Raw genomic sequence first — 17,597 nt, forward strand, 5'->3', positions numbered from 1 at the left:
CCCAGCAGCCTGCTCCGGGGTCTGTTCCTGGACAGCCCTGTGGATGGGGTCCCAAGTGGGGTGCGGGAGGAGAAGGACCGAAGGTGCCAAGAGGCAGGAACCCAGGGCTTTCCAGGTCTGACCTGAGACCCCCACAGCCGGCCGGGACTCGGGCTGTGCTCACAGTCAGCCCGCTCGGCTCCTACCGAGCCCTGCTGCTCTGCCACCCCACCTGCCATTTATTGATGACCGCAGGTCGTACAGTCTTGAACGGTCAATTAAGACAGGCTAATAAACACTCATAATGAAGGCATCACGGCCTCATAAAACACCATGTAGGAGCACCACCGGATATAAGCGGTGAATCAAATTACCAAGGGCAGAGACAGCCTGCTCTCTCCCCTGACCCTGAGCTGTCGCTGGAACCACGTAGAGCCGTGGCTTGCCATACGTAGGGATGCTGAAACGGAAAAGGTGCCAGGTTCCCGAGGAGCCAGGGCACAGCGCGGAGGTGTCACGCACGGCGCCTTGCACGCCTCTGGTCTTTGTAAAGCTGCTGCGGCCCAGGATGAGACTGTCTGACTTAAACCAACAGCATCCACCAGCCAGGAGAGCCTGGGCTGCCTGACAAAGCTTTGAACTTGGCCTCAGACAGGTAGGTGAGTTTGTCCTGCCTGTTTCTCACTTTTGCTACGGTGAAAATGATGTTGGAGACATTGACCTGCCTCTTGACTGGCAGAGGACATCAGGAATTGTTCAGTTTAGCATCTCAATCATGGTCTGTCCAAGCTGAGCCAAAACACCCCTTTTAGGGCTTTTCCCAACAAACAAACAAACCCCACTTATTTTAAGGGCAGAGATGAACCTAAGCAGCTTTTACAGCACCCGGAACACCTTGGCAGCTCTGCCGTAGTGTTTGTGCTCTGATAAAAACTGCCTGGTCGCCTCCATACCAGTGACGGCAGGATGCGGCCGCGGGGTGATGGCGAGGGGATCCTCCTGGAGCTCGGGAGAGTGGTGACCACCTGCTGAGCCCGACACAAATGCACAGCACCGGCAGAGGGAAGCCCAGAGGAGCAGGAAGATCATTTTCATTCCTGTTAATGAACCGTGCTGGTTTTATACAATCTTCACTCCTGTCAATCTCTGCGATACTCCAGGCTAACACGGGGTTGGTGGTGCCGGCACTTCTGTGGGACCGTGTACCAAGTGAGGACATGCTTAGGCCATTTGAGAGGGACGAGTGATTTCCTTGTCTTCCTTCTCCCCAGGAACAACGGTGCTATACAGGGAGTGGGAGCTATTACTAATATATTACATTCGTTTGGGGAAAAATTAGCTTAAACAAGCACAGGGACAAGCTCTCCATAAGCCTTTTTGGTTCCTTTTCCTTGGAAAATTCTGCTTCTCCCTGGATTAAAGATGGGTGGGAGATGATTTGTCCCTGTTTTCTGAAGTCTGGCGAGCTTAAATGAGAGCACGTTGATCTATACTTAATGTGATTAAGTTACATCTCTGAGTATCATGCTAATTAAATTAAACTTCCCACTGCTGCCTCTGCGGCTTAAACAGGGTAGTTGTTTTAAGACCACAATTCACTCCTCTGCATTTCATTGCATGGACGAGCAGGTAGGATAAAAGCAATCTGCTAATCAAATAATCACACTCTTTAGAAGTAACTTCTATCTCGTTGGAAATTCAAATTTAAATCTGATTTGAGCTGGTTTTAAACTCTACATTTTAAATCTAGAGCGATTTGTGCTTTGAGTAAGGAAAAGAACAAGAAAAAGGGAAAGTAAACTGATGAAGGGAGCGCACAGAGTGTGTCTGACTGCGATGTTGCAGGTATTTAGAGAGCACGATGGGTGATGCGCAGGGCACCAGCCGGCTTTCAGAGCATCAGCTGCGGTAAAGGCAGAGACCCCCATCGCAGCTGCCCGACGGCTGCCCCTTCCTTTTCATGTCCCAAAGTGAACGCTCGGATCCAGCATCCCTGACTTCAGCTGTGTATTACTTCAAATGCCACGTAGTCTCCATAGCCTCCTCTCTGAAATGCTTCTAATTGAATGCCAGACGATGGACAAAAATATTTGTCTATAATTGGCAAAATAACAACATTTTACCCAGAAAACTCCCCCGTCTGGTGTGTCACTGATGAGCGCACTGAGCCTCATGCCAGATTGGAGCAACACAGCCAGCTCCCCACACCAGGGCTGGGAAACTGTGACCAGAATAAACAAAACTCTGGGGAAAACTCATCTTTCCAGCAGGTTGCAGAGCCGGGATCCTGCTGAGAGCCCGGTGCTCGCAGGACCCCAGAACACCGGGACTGAGTCTGGGGAGCACAACTCCTCGCAATGAAAACCATCTCCGAAAGACACCTCGCCCTCTGCCCTCCTCCCACCTCCAGCAGCCCCGAGAACCTGCAATGGTTTTTCCAGCTTGCAGCTTCTAAAAAAAAAAGAAATGGAGATTTCAAAGCTCTCTCTTTATTGACTTGACAGCGGCAGCCTTGACTCGATGCTGGAGAAGAGGCAGCCGCATCAGTGGGTCGGTGCGGAGAGGCAGCGGCACGGGTGGGCGACGGGGGCCCCGAGGAGAAGGTGGGAGCTGGGGGAGCGGGAGGGCAGCGCTGGGCGCATTCGCGGCTCATTCACCAGCGAGGACCCCGGGGGGGATCTGTCAGGGATGGAGGATGCTGGAACGGCAACAGCGGCATCGAACCGACGGCTGCGGCACATGGGCTGGGAGCGGAGCAGCACTGGCGTGCGGGGAAACTGATACCGGTGGGTGCCTCGGCGCAGGGAGCTTTCAGACAGGAACGTGCAGGCTGCACGTCCCTGTGTTGCAAAACCACCGTGCAGCCCGGGCTTGGAGCTGTTGTGGGCACAGCTACAGCCGTGCCTGGCTGGTGCCACCTTCTGCATGCCCAGCTCAGCCCAAGGTGCAAGTAAAAAGCCCACCTCGTATGATTTAAAAGATCAATGTGGAGAAAAGCAGAGGCTCTTCAGGAAAGCAAGTAGCTTAGTTTTAAAAAGATGCTGGTGTTTGAACAGCTGCTGCTTCGCACCCAGAAAGTGGCCCCTGCCCGGTGTCCTGCACTGAGGGATGCTGCGGGGGGGACCTGCTCCCCATGGACCACCGCAGACCGTCCCTCACACCCCCCGCCAGCGCAGCCAGCTCCTCCCGCCGGGGCTGGGAGTGACTCTGAGCCCATCTGCTGAGCCTTCCTCAGCAGGACCCGGGTGCAGGAGGGTCTCCACACTCGGCACACTGAGCCATTGCATGTAAACTACCCGGAGAAAAGAAGGGTCAGCTACAGAGAAAGAGCTATTATTTTTTTACAGTTGCTATGGCACCAGCTGTCTCTCTTCTGTCATTTATACCCTTAAGATGGTCCTCGGTGGGGGGGATTAAACCTTGCTCCCCCCCAGCAGGCTGCTCAGACAGATCGCACTCACAGCGGGGATTTCTCACCTTCATCCCTAAGAAGGGACCAACTGCGGCCCCTCTGCCAGTCCCCCCCCGCCCCAGCAGCTGAGTACAGCCTTGCCTTTAATGTCCGACGGCTGCACCCACAGCCGTGGTGTAATTAATGGCTGCGATGGAAATTGATGGCTTTGCAAATCCCAGGAGTGACACAAATCCCGTATAAACCCTCAGGAGATTAATTGTCCCTCACCTGTGTGCTAGGTCTCAGCTCGGGGGAGATCTGCACCAGCAAAGCCATGGGGCTCACGGAGGGGGGGCTCTGCCTGGCCACGACGGGACCCCCCCGACCTCCGCTCGCTCCCCACTCAGCGCAGGGACCAGCGTGTGGGACCAGCCTCCAGGTAAACCCCTTCCCTCGGAGAAAAGAGCTGGTACCAGCCACTCCTCGAAAACACGCAAGCAGAAAATTGTTGCGTTTTCAAATGAGAGAGGTGTTAAAAGGCACGATAATTTCCCAAGCAGAGAGGGAGAAGCCGTGCCGAGCACAGCTCGGGGGGATCGACAGCAGGAGGGGACCCTCCGCCCATCACTGGGAGGGGGCAGCTCGGGGCTGGGCACCCCAGTTTGGCCACCCACGGCTGGGGTCCCCACTGCGGGTCAGGGGACACCTGGGGACACACGGCAAGGTGTTGGGGGCAGCCAAATGCAGGAGGGGTAGCTGGTTAGGACAAAAAAAAAAATCCCTTTCCCAGGACTCTTGTGCTCACGCTGTGAGGGTGAGAAGCCAGTGGGGTGATGTCCACGGGCAGAGCCGTGTCCCTGCCCCAGGGTGACCGTGCCACCACAGCTAAATCCATCCTGCCCCCCTCGCCGCAGCCACCCAGAGCACCGGGGTGGCCACCCGGGGACCAGCATCAGCCCCCTGAGCTGCTCCGGTCCAGCAGCCCCGGCAGCCAGCGCCAGACATACCCGCCAAAAAAAAGAAGTGTTTTTAACTTGACATTTCTAATGGGTCTCCATGAATATTCCTGAAGGATTAACAGTGTCCAGAGGTTTCCCATGCCGGGTAGACGCCAGGCAACTGGCGTCACGTCGTCACAGCAACCCGCTCACCCCCACCCTAAGATCTGCAGATCCCGGTTTGATCTCTTCTGTAGTTTCTTGTAATAAGAGATGAGGCGCCTGGAAAAGCCGGTGCTGGAGCACCCTGGAGCCCTGGGAACAGCGGGTGGCCCTGGGCAAGGGCTCGCTCAGCACCAGCCCCTGTGTTGTGACCGGTGGCGAGACGCAGAGACTTGCCTGCACGCACACATCTCACTTGCAACAAAATTTGCTGCTAAACTGTCAAACCGAGGAGGGCAATGGCTTTGGGTACGCTGCTGTCCCCTCCCTGACAGCGGCTGTGAAAGTTATTTCACTTCCAAGCAGTTTATTTGCGACAACTCGTGCCCCCGGGCTACAGAAGGACCCAGCGGGTCTGTGAGGACAGACGGGGCGATGCGGGATGGCTCCAGCCGGGCAGCTCTGCGCGAGGGCTGCTGGCTCCCGGCAGCACACAGAGGTGCCCCCAGCCCTCAGGGGTCCGGTGGGCCCACGGCGAGCACCGGTCGAGTACGTGCCCTGCACTTGCCTCCTGGCCAGAGGGTATTTCCAGGCCCCACTCGCTCCGCAGGGTTTCCTCTGCAAGAATGAGCCATCGCCTCCTTTGGTGGGTCTGGTGTCATCATTCGCAGAGCGGTAATCACAAAATACACCAAGGAGAAAGAAATAACTATGTCAGGAGGAAGGGGCAGCACCTCTGTGTGCAAATACAGTTCTGTTTCAACAACCCCAGCCCCAAAACGCACCCGCCCAGGGAGCAGAGGGGACAGAAACCCGCGCGGTGAGGCTGGTCCCCGCGCCTCAGCCCTGCGCTCGGAAAACTGCTCTCCCCCCTCCTGCCTTTGATCAGAGGATGGGTTTCTCTGCCGGCTGCTCTCGGTGCTGTGGGTTTCCAGCGGGAGGTGGGGAAGCGCAGTCAGCCTGACCCTCCCCTCCTCGGATCTGTCATCAGCAACAGAAAAATCCTTCCCGTCCCCCAAGTTACTCAGCCTGAATCCTGCAGGATTTGCCGGGGCGGCAGGATGGCAGAGCAGCCCTGCCCGCCGCCCGCCGCCAGCCCTCCCCGGCAGGACACGGTCCCCCAGATGGGTCCCACGGCCGGCCCCGCACCCCCGGGACCCCAAACCCACCCCAGGGACAAGTGGAGCAAAAAAATGGATTTCCTCCTCTCAGTCATCGGATTCGCTGTGGATCTGGGCAACGTCTGGAGGTTCCCTTACATCTGCTACCAAAACGGAGGGGGTAAGGAGTCCACTGGGATTATTTAAGTCTTCTCTTGAAGAAAAGAAATCTGTTTTTCATCTTTCCGAGGATGAAAAACTCGCCATTTCTTTTCTTTCTTTGTCTCCGGCTGCTCCTCTCCAGACAGGGCAGTTTAGAGACCAACCCAACTTCTCCTGACATCTGTCTCTTTTCTGTTTTGTGTCTTTCTTCATTCAAAATCCTCCTCCATTCACTCCTTCCCCCGTGTCATTCACTCCTTCCCCAGCGCGGTAGCAGCTCTAGGATCACAAAGAGGAAAGTCGCATGGTCCAAACTGCATAAAAGGATTAAAAATCTGCGAATTTGGGGTGGGAGGTTTGTACCTTTTGTGATCTTGTGACTTTGTGAAAGCAACCTTTTCTGATGGCTCGCTTTTTAAAATAATCCTCCCAAGCATCCCGGCCGCTTGCCGCAGATCCCGGCCATGCAGCCGGCAGTGCTGGACCCTGCAGAGCGTCCCTGGTCCCCGGGACCGTGTGTCCCCGCACCGCACAGGGCTGGGGGTGTCCCCTCCCATGAGAGGTCAATAGCAAGTTAAGATACAAAAGCTCTGTGAAGAAAAAAAAATAAAAATAAAAATTGAGTAAATGACATGGAAATAAATTGCTTTAAATAGAGCAGAGCAGAAAAACCCCTGGCGTGGAAATTAAAAATGAGGAATGAAAATTTTGTGCGGTTTGCCAAAGCACAGTGGATTTAATTGCGAAAGTCGGCGTTTGGGTAACATCCTCTACTGCTTGGGAAAATTAGAAGGAGATAATTAGTACCATACTCAAGGCTAAAATGTGGATCCCAGGTGCCCACACTGAAGCACAGTTATTTGTGATTTACTCCCGTGGGACCAGGAGCGAACTTTCCCCACTCTTCCTGGATGTGGTTCAGGCAGATGCTTTCCTCACCCACCCCACGCACGCGGGAGGGTGAGAAGTTCAAATAGCAGCTCTCGGAAAGGACAGCCATGGGCCACGCAGAGCGGGAACACTGATCCAGGCCGGTGGTGGGCTCACCCAGCAGCTGGAGATGTTCCTAGAAGAGAAACCCTTGAGGGGCTGGTGGTGGAGAGCCCTCCGAGAGAGGGGCCGTGGGGGTTAAATTAACTAATGCCAACAGGGCTATTCTGAGGAGCGCAGAGAACAGTTCCAGTTCCAAAAGCTCCATGGGGTACAAGTGTAGCCCTGGTAAAGACGACATTGTTATGAATAATGCAGATTACGGCGTTAATTACTTGTGTCTTGGGGTGACCATGCATATTCAGTGGGATTTTCTCCAAAACTCTTCAATGCCTGAGGGGTGCTTGGTGTCCCATCCCCTGTACCCTGATGGTTTCTATTGCTCTTTGTACTGTCCCGGAAAAACGATCCCTCCCCGGCGAAGGCTGGGACGCCAGTGGGGACTGACACAAGAGCCCAGGTGGGGCACCGAGCAGGGTCCTCACACCTCTGAACCCCTCTGAACGGATAATTTGTAAAGCATCTTACAAACACACGTCCCAACCCCTCGTCCACGCTCCCCCGTGACACATCCCTGCAGCGCCGGGACGGGTGGCAGCGGCAGCCCTCCATCCGCAGCCTGCCTGCGCTCACTGGCCAGCCTGGGGACGCAGTGGTCACCGCCGCTCTGCTCCTTGCCCCGCAGGAGCCTTTCTCATCCCATACACACTGATGGCTGTTTTCGGAGGGGTGCCTCTCTTCTACATGGAGCTGGCCCTGGGGCAGTTCCACAGAACGGGCGCCATCCCCATCTGGAAGCGCATCTGCCCCATCTTTAAAGGTAAGAGACCTCCAGACCACCACCGCGGGCTTGGGGACCGCGCAGTGTTGATGAGCGGGGCTGTGCAGGTCCCCACAGCCGGCACGGCCCCACAGCCGTGTCCCATGGGACAGGGGGAGGGCTGGACCTGCGCGGGCTGCTGAGTCTGCCCCTCTCTTTCCCCAGGCATCGGCTTTGCCATCTGCATCATCGGCCTGTACGTCTCCTTCTACTACAACACCATCATCGCCTGGGCTCTCTATTACTTCTACTCGTCCTTCTCGGGCACCCTGCCCTGGGCGAGCTGCGACAACCCCTGGAACACGCCCGACTGCACCAACTACTTCGGGAGAAGCAACGTGACCTGGACCAACTTCTCCAGGTCCCCCGCCGAAGAGTTTTATACGTAAGTGCACGTATGTGGAGGAAGTGTTTAAGCTGGGGCACATCCCCCTGGAGGCACTCGGGTTTGCTGCGCGGGGAGCAGGACCAGGGGGCCTGGGAGGAGGTACGCCACTGCCCGTGGTCATCATGTGGGGGTGCTCTTGCGGGGCTCGTGGCCACCATGCCCTGCGCTCCAGGGGAGAGGTGAGCACGGAACTGCCCGCCGAGGGCTGAGCCCGCTCCCCGGCTGCCTGCAAGGGCAGAGCCAGCAGCACCGCGCTGGGCTGAGACCCCCTCCCCGGCCATGGGGATCCCTGTCTGCAGGAGGAAGGTCCTGGAGATACAAAAATCCGGAGGGCTGTACGACATCGGGGGGATCCACTGGCAGCTGCTCCTCTGCCTCTTCCTCATCTTCACCATCGTCTACTTCAGCCTGTGGAAAGGGGTGAAAACCTCTGGGAAGGTAAGAAAGAGATGTCCAGCGCCAGCCCTGCCCGGTATGGATATGCTGGAGCCCTGGGCACGTGGGGGCTCGCAGCCCAGCACGTAGCACCCCCTCCATGGCCAGGGCCAGGCAGGAGGGACTGAGACCTGGTGGGGTCTTGCAGCTCACCTGGCTGCTTAAACATGGGATATCGCCTCCTCCCCGCGCCCCTGGGCCACCCGGGCAGCCACCAGCGAGCCGGCCATGGCCGACACAGGCGGTTTGTGTGCTTGGTGGAGCAGCTCTGCCGGTGCCGGGGGCTGAGGGCTGCCTCTCTCCAGGTGGTGTGGGTGACGGCCACGCTGCCCTACGTCGTCCTCCTCGTCCTGCTGGTCCGGGGGGCCACCCTGCCCGGCGCCTGGAGAGGGGTTGTCTTCTACCTGCGCCCGGACTGGGGCAAGCTCCTGAGCACCGCGGTGAGTGTGCAGTGGGACGTGTCCCCCCGGCTCTGGCTGCACCCAGACCCCATCCCCGGCGCGGACACCCACCCCTGCCCAGGGTCTAGCCCCATGGCAGGCCATGGGGCCCCTGTTCCTACAGAAACAAGATGCCCTGGACAGGCTCTTGGAAATGTAAATCTATAATTGAATCACCCATCTCGTTGCCGCTGGGTTTTGTTTGTGCCGTCTTCTCCCCCTGGCCTGACAATGGGCTTCATGTGGGTAATTACCAGGCAGCACTTGAGAATTCTCATTAAAGGTAATCAGGCCCTTGCTGCCATGACAAACCTTCCCGGGCAGGAGTAAGGACGGGGGTCTTCGACTTTGTCCCCCCTCCAGGCCTGGGGGAGCACAGACGCCATTGCTTAATTCTGCTACTGCAGGACCCCAGGGGGGAAACGAGCTCCCTCTGTCCCGCGGCATGTCCCCTGCCCTAGGGACATCTCATGGGGGGACAGGCAGGCAGGAGAGGTGGTTTGGTGGCATGTACCAACAAGGACCCCATCCCTGTGCCGTGGGGTGGGCACACCATGGAGTGGGCACGCCATGGGGCACCTCCCGACCCCGTCTGTGCCCCCAGGGACCCCCTGCCTGTTCTCCAGCCTGCCTGTTGCTTCTCCTGACAGGTTTGGGTTGATGCTGCTGCACAGATTTTCTTCTCCTTGGGCCCTGGATTCGGTGTCCTCCTTGCTCTGGCCAGTTACAACCATTTCCACAACAACTGCTACCGGTGAGCTCCCACAGCCATGGGTCCCCACGGGCACGGGGGCTGCGCCAGCCACGGCTGTACTGGAGCCACATCCCTGTGCTCCGTGGCCACAGGCTGAGCATCTTTCCCCATTTTACTGGTGGTTTTGGTGTGCGGGGCCAGGCGAGGGAACCGGTCGGGGTGCAGGTGGCCAGAGCAGCTGAGTCGGGGTGAGAGCTGCACTGGAGGGGGGAAATTCTGCCGCAGGACATGTCTCCCTGCTTTCTGCCTTCCAGGGACGCGCTTGTCACCAGCGCGGTGAACTGCCTCACCAGCTTCCTCTCGGGCTTCGTCATCTTCACCGTGCTGGGCTACATGGCTGAGATGAGGGACGTGGAGGTGGAGGATGTCGCGAGAGATAAAGGTTTGTCTCCCTCCAGCGTCACTGCCCCATCCTGGCCCTGCGGTGCCCAGCTGCCCCAGGGCTCCGTGTCCCCGTGGTGGCTGGTGGCTGGTCCTGGGGTCTGCTGGGGCGCGGGGGCTTGTGCCTGGCAGTGGTTCCCAAGAGCGGAGGGCAATGAGATGTCTGGTCCCTGTATCTCCTCCGGGGCCAGGCACGGCTACTCTGGCTTTGGGGCATCTTCCTCAAGCACATTCCCACCAGCACCCAGGGAACAGCAAACCAAACCAGTGTCCCCTCCTAGGGCCGAGCCTCCTTTTTATCACCTACCCTGAAGCAATCGCCAACATGGTGGGATCCACTTTCTTTGCCATCATATTCTTCCTGATGATGATAACGCTGGGGCTGGACAGCACGGTAGGTGCCTCTGCGGAGCACGGCCGCACAGATCTGCAGCCTGGGGCCATGTCCTCAGCGGGGACTTGGGATGGCCATGTCCCACGGCTAATAGCAGGGTGACAAGGGGAGTTATGGCCTCAGGAAGGAGGGCTCCAAGATGGGGATGGAGGGCTTCAAGCCCTCCAAGCACGGGAATGGAGGGAGCACCGCATCGTCGTCTCCAGTGGGTCTGAGCTGGCCTCCCCCAAAGCCCGTTGGAGGGGACGGTCACCCCGGAGGGAGGGAACAGGACGGGATGTCCCCACTCCGCTCATGGGCAGAAGGGGCCTTGGGGGGAGCAGGTTTTCTCCAAGTGCGTGACTGTCCCCACGTCTCATTTCTCCACCCCATGCTGGCGTTCCATTTGCAGTTTGGGGGCTTGGAGGCCGTGATCACGGCCGTGATGGACGAGTACCCCCAGGTGCTGGCCGGGCGACGGGAGCTCTTCGTCCTCGGCCTCATCACAGTCTGTTTCCTGGGCTCCCTGAGCACCCTCACCTACGTGAGTACCACCGGGCACCGCTCTGCTCCTGTCCCCACCACACACCTACTCGTTCCTCCAACAAGCCCCCCGCTGCGGGACTTTGCCGAAGACGTTCTCCGCATGCCCGCGGGGTCTGCAGCCACCCTCCCCTCCCCTGTGCTCTTCCAGGGGGGAGCCTACGTGGTGAAGCTGCTGGAGGAGTTCGGTGCTGGGTGCTCAATCCTGGCAGTGGTGCTACTGGAAACGATAGCTGTCTCCTGGTTTTACGGTAAGACACCACCTCTGTGATGAAAAACATCCTGTATTTAACCTTACACACGTGTGTAAATGCCAGGGGGTTTGGGGGAAAAAACACGTGTGGCTCCCAAGGAGGCTGGGATGGGGCATGGAGGCGTCATGCCCACATCCCTCTACCCATGTCCTCCGTGGGTCTCCGGAGCCGTGACAGCTCTCTCCTCCGGCAGGGATACAGAGGTTCTCCCACGACGTGAAAGCCATGCTCGGCTTCACCCCGGGGGTGTTCTGGAAGGTGTGCTGGGTGGCCATCAGCCCTGCCTTGTTAGCCGTGAGTATCTACAGCCCGAATTAAAGAGCGGGTTCTCAACCCTGCTCTGAACGCCCCCCCCGGAGGAGCTGCTCTTCCCTCACGGCTGCTGCTGCTGCCGCTGCCCAGCTCCCGGAGTGCCCGCGCTGCTGATCGTTCCCCTCTCATTTGCCCGGGGTGAAGGAGCTGCCGGGAGGCTGGATCAGGGTCCTGGCCAGGGCTGTCGGAGCTCGTCCCAGCTGCTCCGGCCACGGGCAACGACAAGCTGCCCGCAGCCCCTGGGACAGGGAGTTTCACCAAGAAAAGGAGCTGGAAGTACATTCTCCAGCCTCTTCTGCAGCTCCAGGGCAAAGCTGGGAGCTGGGTGCTCACACAAGCACAAGTGCAGCCTTGTTTCATCCCCCTGGTCCGCGGTGTCCTGCGCTCGTGCGTGGGGACGGCACTGCGGCACCACGCGCCAGGCCGGATCTGTCCCCTTTGAAATGCCAGCTCCCCTGGCACTTCAAAGGCTGCCGTCTGCAGAGGCAGAGGGGTCTAATCTCGCCGGATCTGCAGGAGAAGAGGCCTTGTGAGGATTAATTACGGCTCTAAGCGCTTTGCCCAGGTTATTAAGAGAGAAGTATTATAATCAAAGCAGACAGCAAATGATTTCATTTCAGCACGGGGACGTGCAGCCTTTGCCGGCCACCGTCTCGGTGGGGTTTGTTAGACGAGGACCTCCCCGCCCAGACCTAGCGAGGGGTGGCAGTCTGGGAAATGTCACCGCAACCTCCAGGCTTGCCTTTCGCAGTGGGGAAAGCAGCGGTGGCAGTGGGACGCGGATGGCGTCAACCTACGGGATGAGTCGGCGCCAGTGCTGGGGCTGGGGAGATTTCACGGCTGCTCCGCTCCCCATGGGGAGCCAACGGGGCTGCTCCACTGGGGATGCCACAAAAGAGCTTTCCTGGCCACCCGCGTCACATGCGCGTGGGTTTTGGGGGCTGTACAGCCCGGCTACTGCCCCGTGCCTGCTGTGGCCCGCAGTGGGGCACGTCCTGCCGTGGTCTGGCCCCAGGAGCATCCTTCCCTCAGGGGCTCCGCTTCATTCATTACAGTTCATAGTCATCAGCTCCCTCCTGGACCAGCCGCCTCTGACGCTCTTCGACTATCAGTACCCCGAGTGGAGCATCTCCGTGGGGTACCTCATAGGAGCATCGTCCTTCATCTGCATCCCCTTCTACATGGTGTACAAGCTTGTCTGGACGCCGGGCTCTCTCAAGCAGGTCAGGAGTGGGACAGGCAGCCCTGGGGCCCCCGCGCGGGCTGGGGGTGGGCAGGGACCCCCGCCTGGGGAGAGCCGGAGACCGGGGAGCTGGGCAGATGGCTGACGTGTCCTCAGCATCTTTGTTCACGTGGCAATTAAATCACGCCCGGGGAGCTGCTTGGAATAGGGCTGAGAGGAGCGTGGCTCGACGGCCTGATCGTTTTCAGTCGTATTTCTGAAGCTGTGATTTTGGCTGGGCCAGGAGGTGGCGGGGCTGCGTCAGCATGGCCCTGGAGGCAGGAGACCGTCCCCAGCTGTCACCCCTCCTCTAACCCCATTTTTGGGACACCCCCTGCCCGCTTCGGTCTGCTGCAGGCTGACACAGCCCCGGCCCCGCAGCCAGCAAGATCCTGGCGGGGACGGCTTCGGCACCCAGGTGCGGGAAGGAAACCCATTGCCTTTTTTTCTTTGCCTGCTCACACCCTGCAGCGCCTCGCCGTCTGCATTCGGCCGGAGAAGACCACACGAGACCCCCAAGCAGAGGCGGTGTGCATGTCACCCGTCCTGTAGCCCGGCGGCACATCCAGGGGACGCAGAGACTGCTTCGGCTTCCTGCTCCTGCCCCGACAAAGCAACGGGGCGGGCAGAAGAGAAGCTGCCATCACCTTCCTCACAGCAACCGGCCCCTCGCCTCTCCCCCGGCGGCTGCACGTGCTGGTGGCGGCTCCCCGGCCACCGGCTCCCGGCGTGTCCGAGCATCTCGGTGGAAGCGGCATGGCCAGCACGTGCTGGAGCCTGTTCTCACTGCGGGCAGGAAAAACCCCTGATCCACAGTAGGGAGAACGGGACCCGGTTCTCATCCCCGAGAACAGGGACAAGAGAACTGAGTCCCTCAGGGCTGGAAGGTAAGGGCCAAACTCCTCTGTTTTGGAGGTGAAACCCCAACTCCCGGTGCAGACGGCGGCACAGCTGCGGAGGGATTATTGCTTTGGGGTGAGCGGTGCATGCCTTTAGCTGTGCTGTGTAAAATAAAGGTGGTATCAGTTGTGAGGAGACCAGGCGAGGGAGAGGAGCCAGAGCTCGCCGGGTGGTGTTCACTGCGGCAGAGAGCACGGGGCTGGGCTGGGGGGGCTGCTGCTGTCACGATACACAAATCATACAATCACAGAACGGTTTGGGTTGGAAGGGACCTTAAAGATCATCCCGTTCCACCCCCTGCCCTGGGCAGGGACACCTCCCACCAGCCCAGGTTGCTCCAAGCCCCGTCCAACCTGGCCTTGAACCCCTCCAGGGATGGGGCAGCCACAGCTTCTCTGGGCAACCTGGGCCAGGGGCTCACCACCCTCACAGCGAGAATTTCTTCCTGACATCTCATCTAAATCTCCCCTCTTTCAGTTTGAAACTCTTACCCCTTGTCCTATCATTACACTCCCTGATAAAGTCCCTCCCCATCTTTCCTGTAGACCCCCTTTGGGTACCACCTTCTGTTGCAAAGAGCAAAATTCCGGTAGAGGGAAAAAAATCCGAGAAAAGCATCGCCCTCCAGCATTTGAAGAAGACCCTAACAGATCTCATTTTAAAACCAAGTATGGGGGTCAGGGTAAAGCAGCCCCGGCGCTGGCGTCAACCAGCCACCTGCCGTCTGTCACGGCTCCCCAGTGATGTCACATCGCTCCCAGTGCGGCCTCACCATTTCTCAGCAGTCATGAGGCCCCTTGAGCACTTTCCAGCGCCCACCACGTTCACCATGGCGGAGGCAAAGCAGCAGCTCCCGGCCGGTGTCTCAGCTGCGTGCTGATCTACCGCCGTGGCCCCTCACCGTCCCCTCCCAGCGGCTCCCGGTGCCGAGGGCTGGGGGTGGGCATGGGGCTGGGGGAGCACATGGGGCTGGGGGAGCACACGGGGATAGGGGGGACACAGGGCTGGGGGGGGATACATGGGGCTGAAGGGGACACGGGGCTGGGGGAGCACATGGGGCTGGGGAGGAAATATGGGGTTGGTGGGGAACACATGGGGCTGGGGGGGATGACAGGTGGGGATGGGGGGACATAGAGCTTGGGGAGCGCATGGGGCTCGGAGGGACACATTGGGCTGAAGGGGACACGGGGCTTGGGGAGCACACAGGGATGGCGGGGGACACATGAGGCTGGGGGAACATAGAGCTTGGGGAGCACATGGGGATTGGGGGGGACAACACATGGGGATGGGGGGACATGGAGCTGGGGGAGGACACATGGGGCTGGGGAAGCACAGGGGGATGGCGGGGGACACATGGGGCTGGGGGGAACAGAGAGCCTGGGGAGCACATGGGGCTAGGAGGGACAACACATGGGGATGGGGGGGCCGACACATGGGGTTGGGGGGGACATGGGTCTGGGGAAGCACATAGGGCTAAAGGGGACACGGGACTAGGGGGGGCACACGGGGCTCGGGGGAAACATGGGGCTGGGGGGTTCATGGGGGGTCGGGGACATGGGGCCAAGGGGGAACACGGGGCTGGGGGTGCGGAGGGGAGACCATGGGCACACGGGGGTGCGGGGACACCCGGGCCGGGCACCCGCGGCCGGCGGGTCCCGACGGGCAGCGCCCACCCCCGGTCCCCCCGTCCCCCCGGAAGGCCGGAGCGCGGCGGGGGCGGGGCAGGAAGGGGCCGGGCCGCGGCGGGCGCACAAAGGCCGGTGGCGGCGGGGCCGGGGCCGGGGGGTGTGCGGGGTCGCCATGGCGCTGTCGGCGCTGCGGGGCTGGGCCATGGCGGCCGTGGCCCTGCTGGCCCCGGGCGCGGCGGAGCGCAGCCGGCCCTACGCCGTGCTGCAGAAGCAGAACCTGGGTAAGGAGCGGGGAGGGGGGGGACGGGTTACGCACCTTGGGCGCCTTTCTGCTTGCTTTCCCCCCCCCCTTTTTTTTTTTAAAGCTAATTTTGGGGAATGCCTCGGGGGGGGGAGTGTGTGCATGCAGACCCTGACCTGTGCTCCTCCCGCAGTGCTGCTGGGCAGCATCCTCAGCGCCCTGCTCCTCACCATCATCCTCATGGCCGTCTGCGTCTACAAGCCCGTCCGGCGGCGGTAGCGGAGCGGGACCCGGCGGGGGATGCGGGGGGCGGGGGAGAAACGCTGCCGGTCCCCGCCGGCCCCCCCCCCCCCCCCCCCCCCAGCCCTCCCGTCCCGTCCCGCCGCCTCCCGCCAGCGGCGGGGGATGCCCCGATGTCGTGTGTGTGGCTCCATCGTGACGTCGCTTTCAAGGACAGTACGGCTGGGGGCTGGAAATCAGCCCCCGGGCCTCGGCGAACTGACTCCCGGGAGCCGCCACTGCTGCAAGCCCGGGTGGGTGCGAGCAGGGGCTGTTCCACGCACGGATCCTCCCAAAATGCAGCGTTTCGGCGGTGATGATGTGACGCCGCGTGCCGGCGAGCATCCCCGGTGCGGCGGCGAGCATCCCCGGTGCGGCGGCGAGCATCCCCGGTGCGGCGGCGAGCATCCCCGGTGCGGCGGCGAGCATCCCCGGTGCGGCGGCGAGCATCCCCGGTGCGGCGGCGAGCATCCCCGGTGCGGCGGCGAGCATCCCCGGTGCGGCGGGACCACAACTGGCCGCGACGCCCGTTCCCATCAGTGCCAGGAGCCGTCCTGGCGTGGCACAGGAACACAGCTAGACTAACAAGAGCCCTGTCTGTCCAGCCAGCACATGCACTTGATGACACCACCATCTAACTTTGCTTTCTGGTTAATTCAGCCCCATGCTTGAGCAGCCTTCAAAAATAGTCCGAAGGTGAAAGCAGAGCTGTGGGGGTCTGGTACGTGCAGAAATACCGAAGCGTGAGCAGCCCCCGGTGCGGCCGTGCAGGGACAGGGTTGTCGTTCGTGATGTGATTTGCTTTAACTCGTAGCCAAACAGCCACAAGCGGTCTCACACCAAAACAGCCATGCTGAAGCCGTTACCTACAGGGTCACAGGCGAGAGTTTCCACTTTGTGCTGAACACTCATCTCCTCACGGGTGGATTTGTGCTCCCAAACGGGCTACTGCCCACCTGGAAACAGGAGCCTCCCAAAGCCCACAAGCCAGGCAGATGCCTGGGGCTGCTGGGCTGGGGCTCTCTGGAAGCACGCCATGCGTCGGCTCCGGACAGACCAGCTCTGTGCGTTTTCAGTAACAAATTGAAGTGTTTACACTGAAATCACACTTGCATATGAATGCTGCTATTTCGTTTTGCACTGCTATGAGTAGTAACTGGATTTTGCTTAGTAAGTATTACTCTGATATTTAACATAGGGGTGTTTCAGCTAGTAATTTATTTAGTATTTTAAAAGTTAACTTCCAGAACAATTGTGCTGACCGGTTCTCTAAAGCTTTGTGCTGCATCTGACACGTTTTCTGTTCAGTCTGTTTCCAAGGGTGCTGACCGCTCGCATTGTGACGGGGGATTTTCTTTGCTGCTGTTAGTACTGTGACAGTAGGAGGCTGGCCTAGAACAGTTACTAATCCAAGTGAAACGCGAGTGAGGAAGCAAGGTAACACTGTTCTATTGCTTTCTGAGCCTTTTTTTGATCACCAAGTCCTGTTATCACTGATTTTTGTCAGTCCTTCTGGTGTAGAACTCGGCCTGTGCTGTTCGGGGGGGGGGTGGATGGTGTAGTTTGCAGCTACAGCTCCAGGTTCCCGGGAGCAGCGTTCCTGTTTGCGTTCATTCTTTGCTCCCTGCTCTGTCTCTTTGTACAAATAAAAAGCTAAGTAAACAACCCAGGACTCCTTTATTTATTCGTGGATGTTCTGTTTGTTATTAACTCGGCTGTAGCTGTACGACGGGATGAGGTACTCCCCTCTTCCCACCTCTCATCATCCTGCAGGTCTTGCCCCCTTTCCAATGGCGAGGGACAGGACAGCGACGCCAACAGCTGGGCCAAGCCCCCCTTTTCATGGATGCTTGTTAGTAAGGAACTGTTAACAGTAAACTGAAACTGTCAGCTCATCGTGCA

At 59.4% G+C, this 17,597-nt stretch overlaps 2 protein-coding genes across 2 annotated transcripts; both read left to right on the forward strand.

The window, feature by feature from the left end:
• Positions 1 to 4,910: 4,910 nt before the first annotated feature.
• On the forward strand, positions 4,911 to 13,701 carry LOC134522938 (sodium-dependent serotonin transporter-like). The gene is made up of 13 exons (XM_063351226.1): positions 4,911 to 5,754; positions 7,411 to 7,545; positions 7,711 to 7,930; positions 8,233 to 8,371; positions 8,674 to 8,808; positions 9,459 to 9,562; positions 9,817 to 9,944; positions 10,225 to 10,337; positions 10,729 to 10,860; positions 11,011 to 11,110; positions 11,307 to 11,407; positions 12,481 to 12,648; positions 13,119 to 13,701. Exons 1-13 carry the CDS (start codon positions 5,535 to 5,537, stop codon positions 13,197 to 13,199), a joined length of 1,776 nt encoding a protein of 591 aa, XP_063207296.1. The 5' UTR covers positions 4,911 to 5,534; the 3' UTR covers positions 13,200 to 13,701.
• Positions 13,702 to 15,241: 1,540 nt separating this feature from the next.
• On the forward strand, positions 15,242 to 16,674 carry C13H12orf76 (chromosome 13 C12orf76 homolog). Its single transcript, XM_063351225.1, has 2 exons — positions 15,242 to 15,456; positions 15,610 to 16,674. Exons 1-2 carry the CDS (start codon positions 15,348 to 15,350, stop codon positions 15,693 to 15,695), a joined length of 195 nt encoding a protein of 64 aa, XP_063207295.1. The 5' UTR covers positions 15,242 to 15,347; the 3' UTR covers positions 15,696 to 16,674.
• Positions 16,675 to 17,597: the final 923 nt, after the last annotated feature.

The sequence above is a fragment of the Chroicocephalus ridibundus genome, chromosome 13 (genome assembly GCF_963924245.1).
Source record: "Chroicocephalus ridibundus chromosome 13, bChrRid1.1, whole genome shotgun sequence".
Taxonomy (NCBI): domain Eukaryota; kingdom Metazoa; phylum Chordata; class Aves; order Charadriiformes; family Laridae; genus Chroicocephalus; species Chroicocephalus ridibundus.

Excerpts from the sequence above, each read along its gene's own strand:
- LOC134522938 (XM_063351226.1), top strand. The coding sequence starts at position 5,535 with ATGGCAGAGCAGCCCTGCCCGCCGCCCGCCGCCAGCCCTCCCCGGCAG. Across the intron at positions 5,755-7,410 it reads CTGCTACCAAAACGGAGGGG|GAGCCTTTCTCATCCCATAC; the intron begins GTAAGGAGTCCA and ends CTTGCCCCGCAG. Across the intron at positions 12,649-13,118 it reads CGCCGGGCTCTCTCAAGCAG|CGCCTCGCCGTCTGCATTCG; the intron begins GTCAGGAGTGGG and ends CACACCCTGCAG.
- C13H12orf76 (XM_063351225.1), top strand. The coding sequence starts at position 15,348 with ATGGCGCTGTCGGCGCTGCGGGGCTGGGCCATGGCGGCCGTGGCCCTG. Across the intron at positions 15,457-15,609 it reads GCTGCAGAAGCAGAACCTGG|TGCTGCTGGGCAGCATCCTC; the intron begins GTAAGGAGCGGG and ends CTCCTCCCGCAG.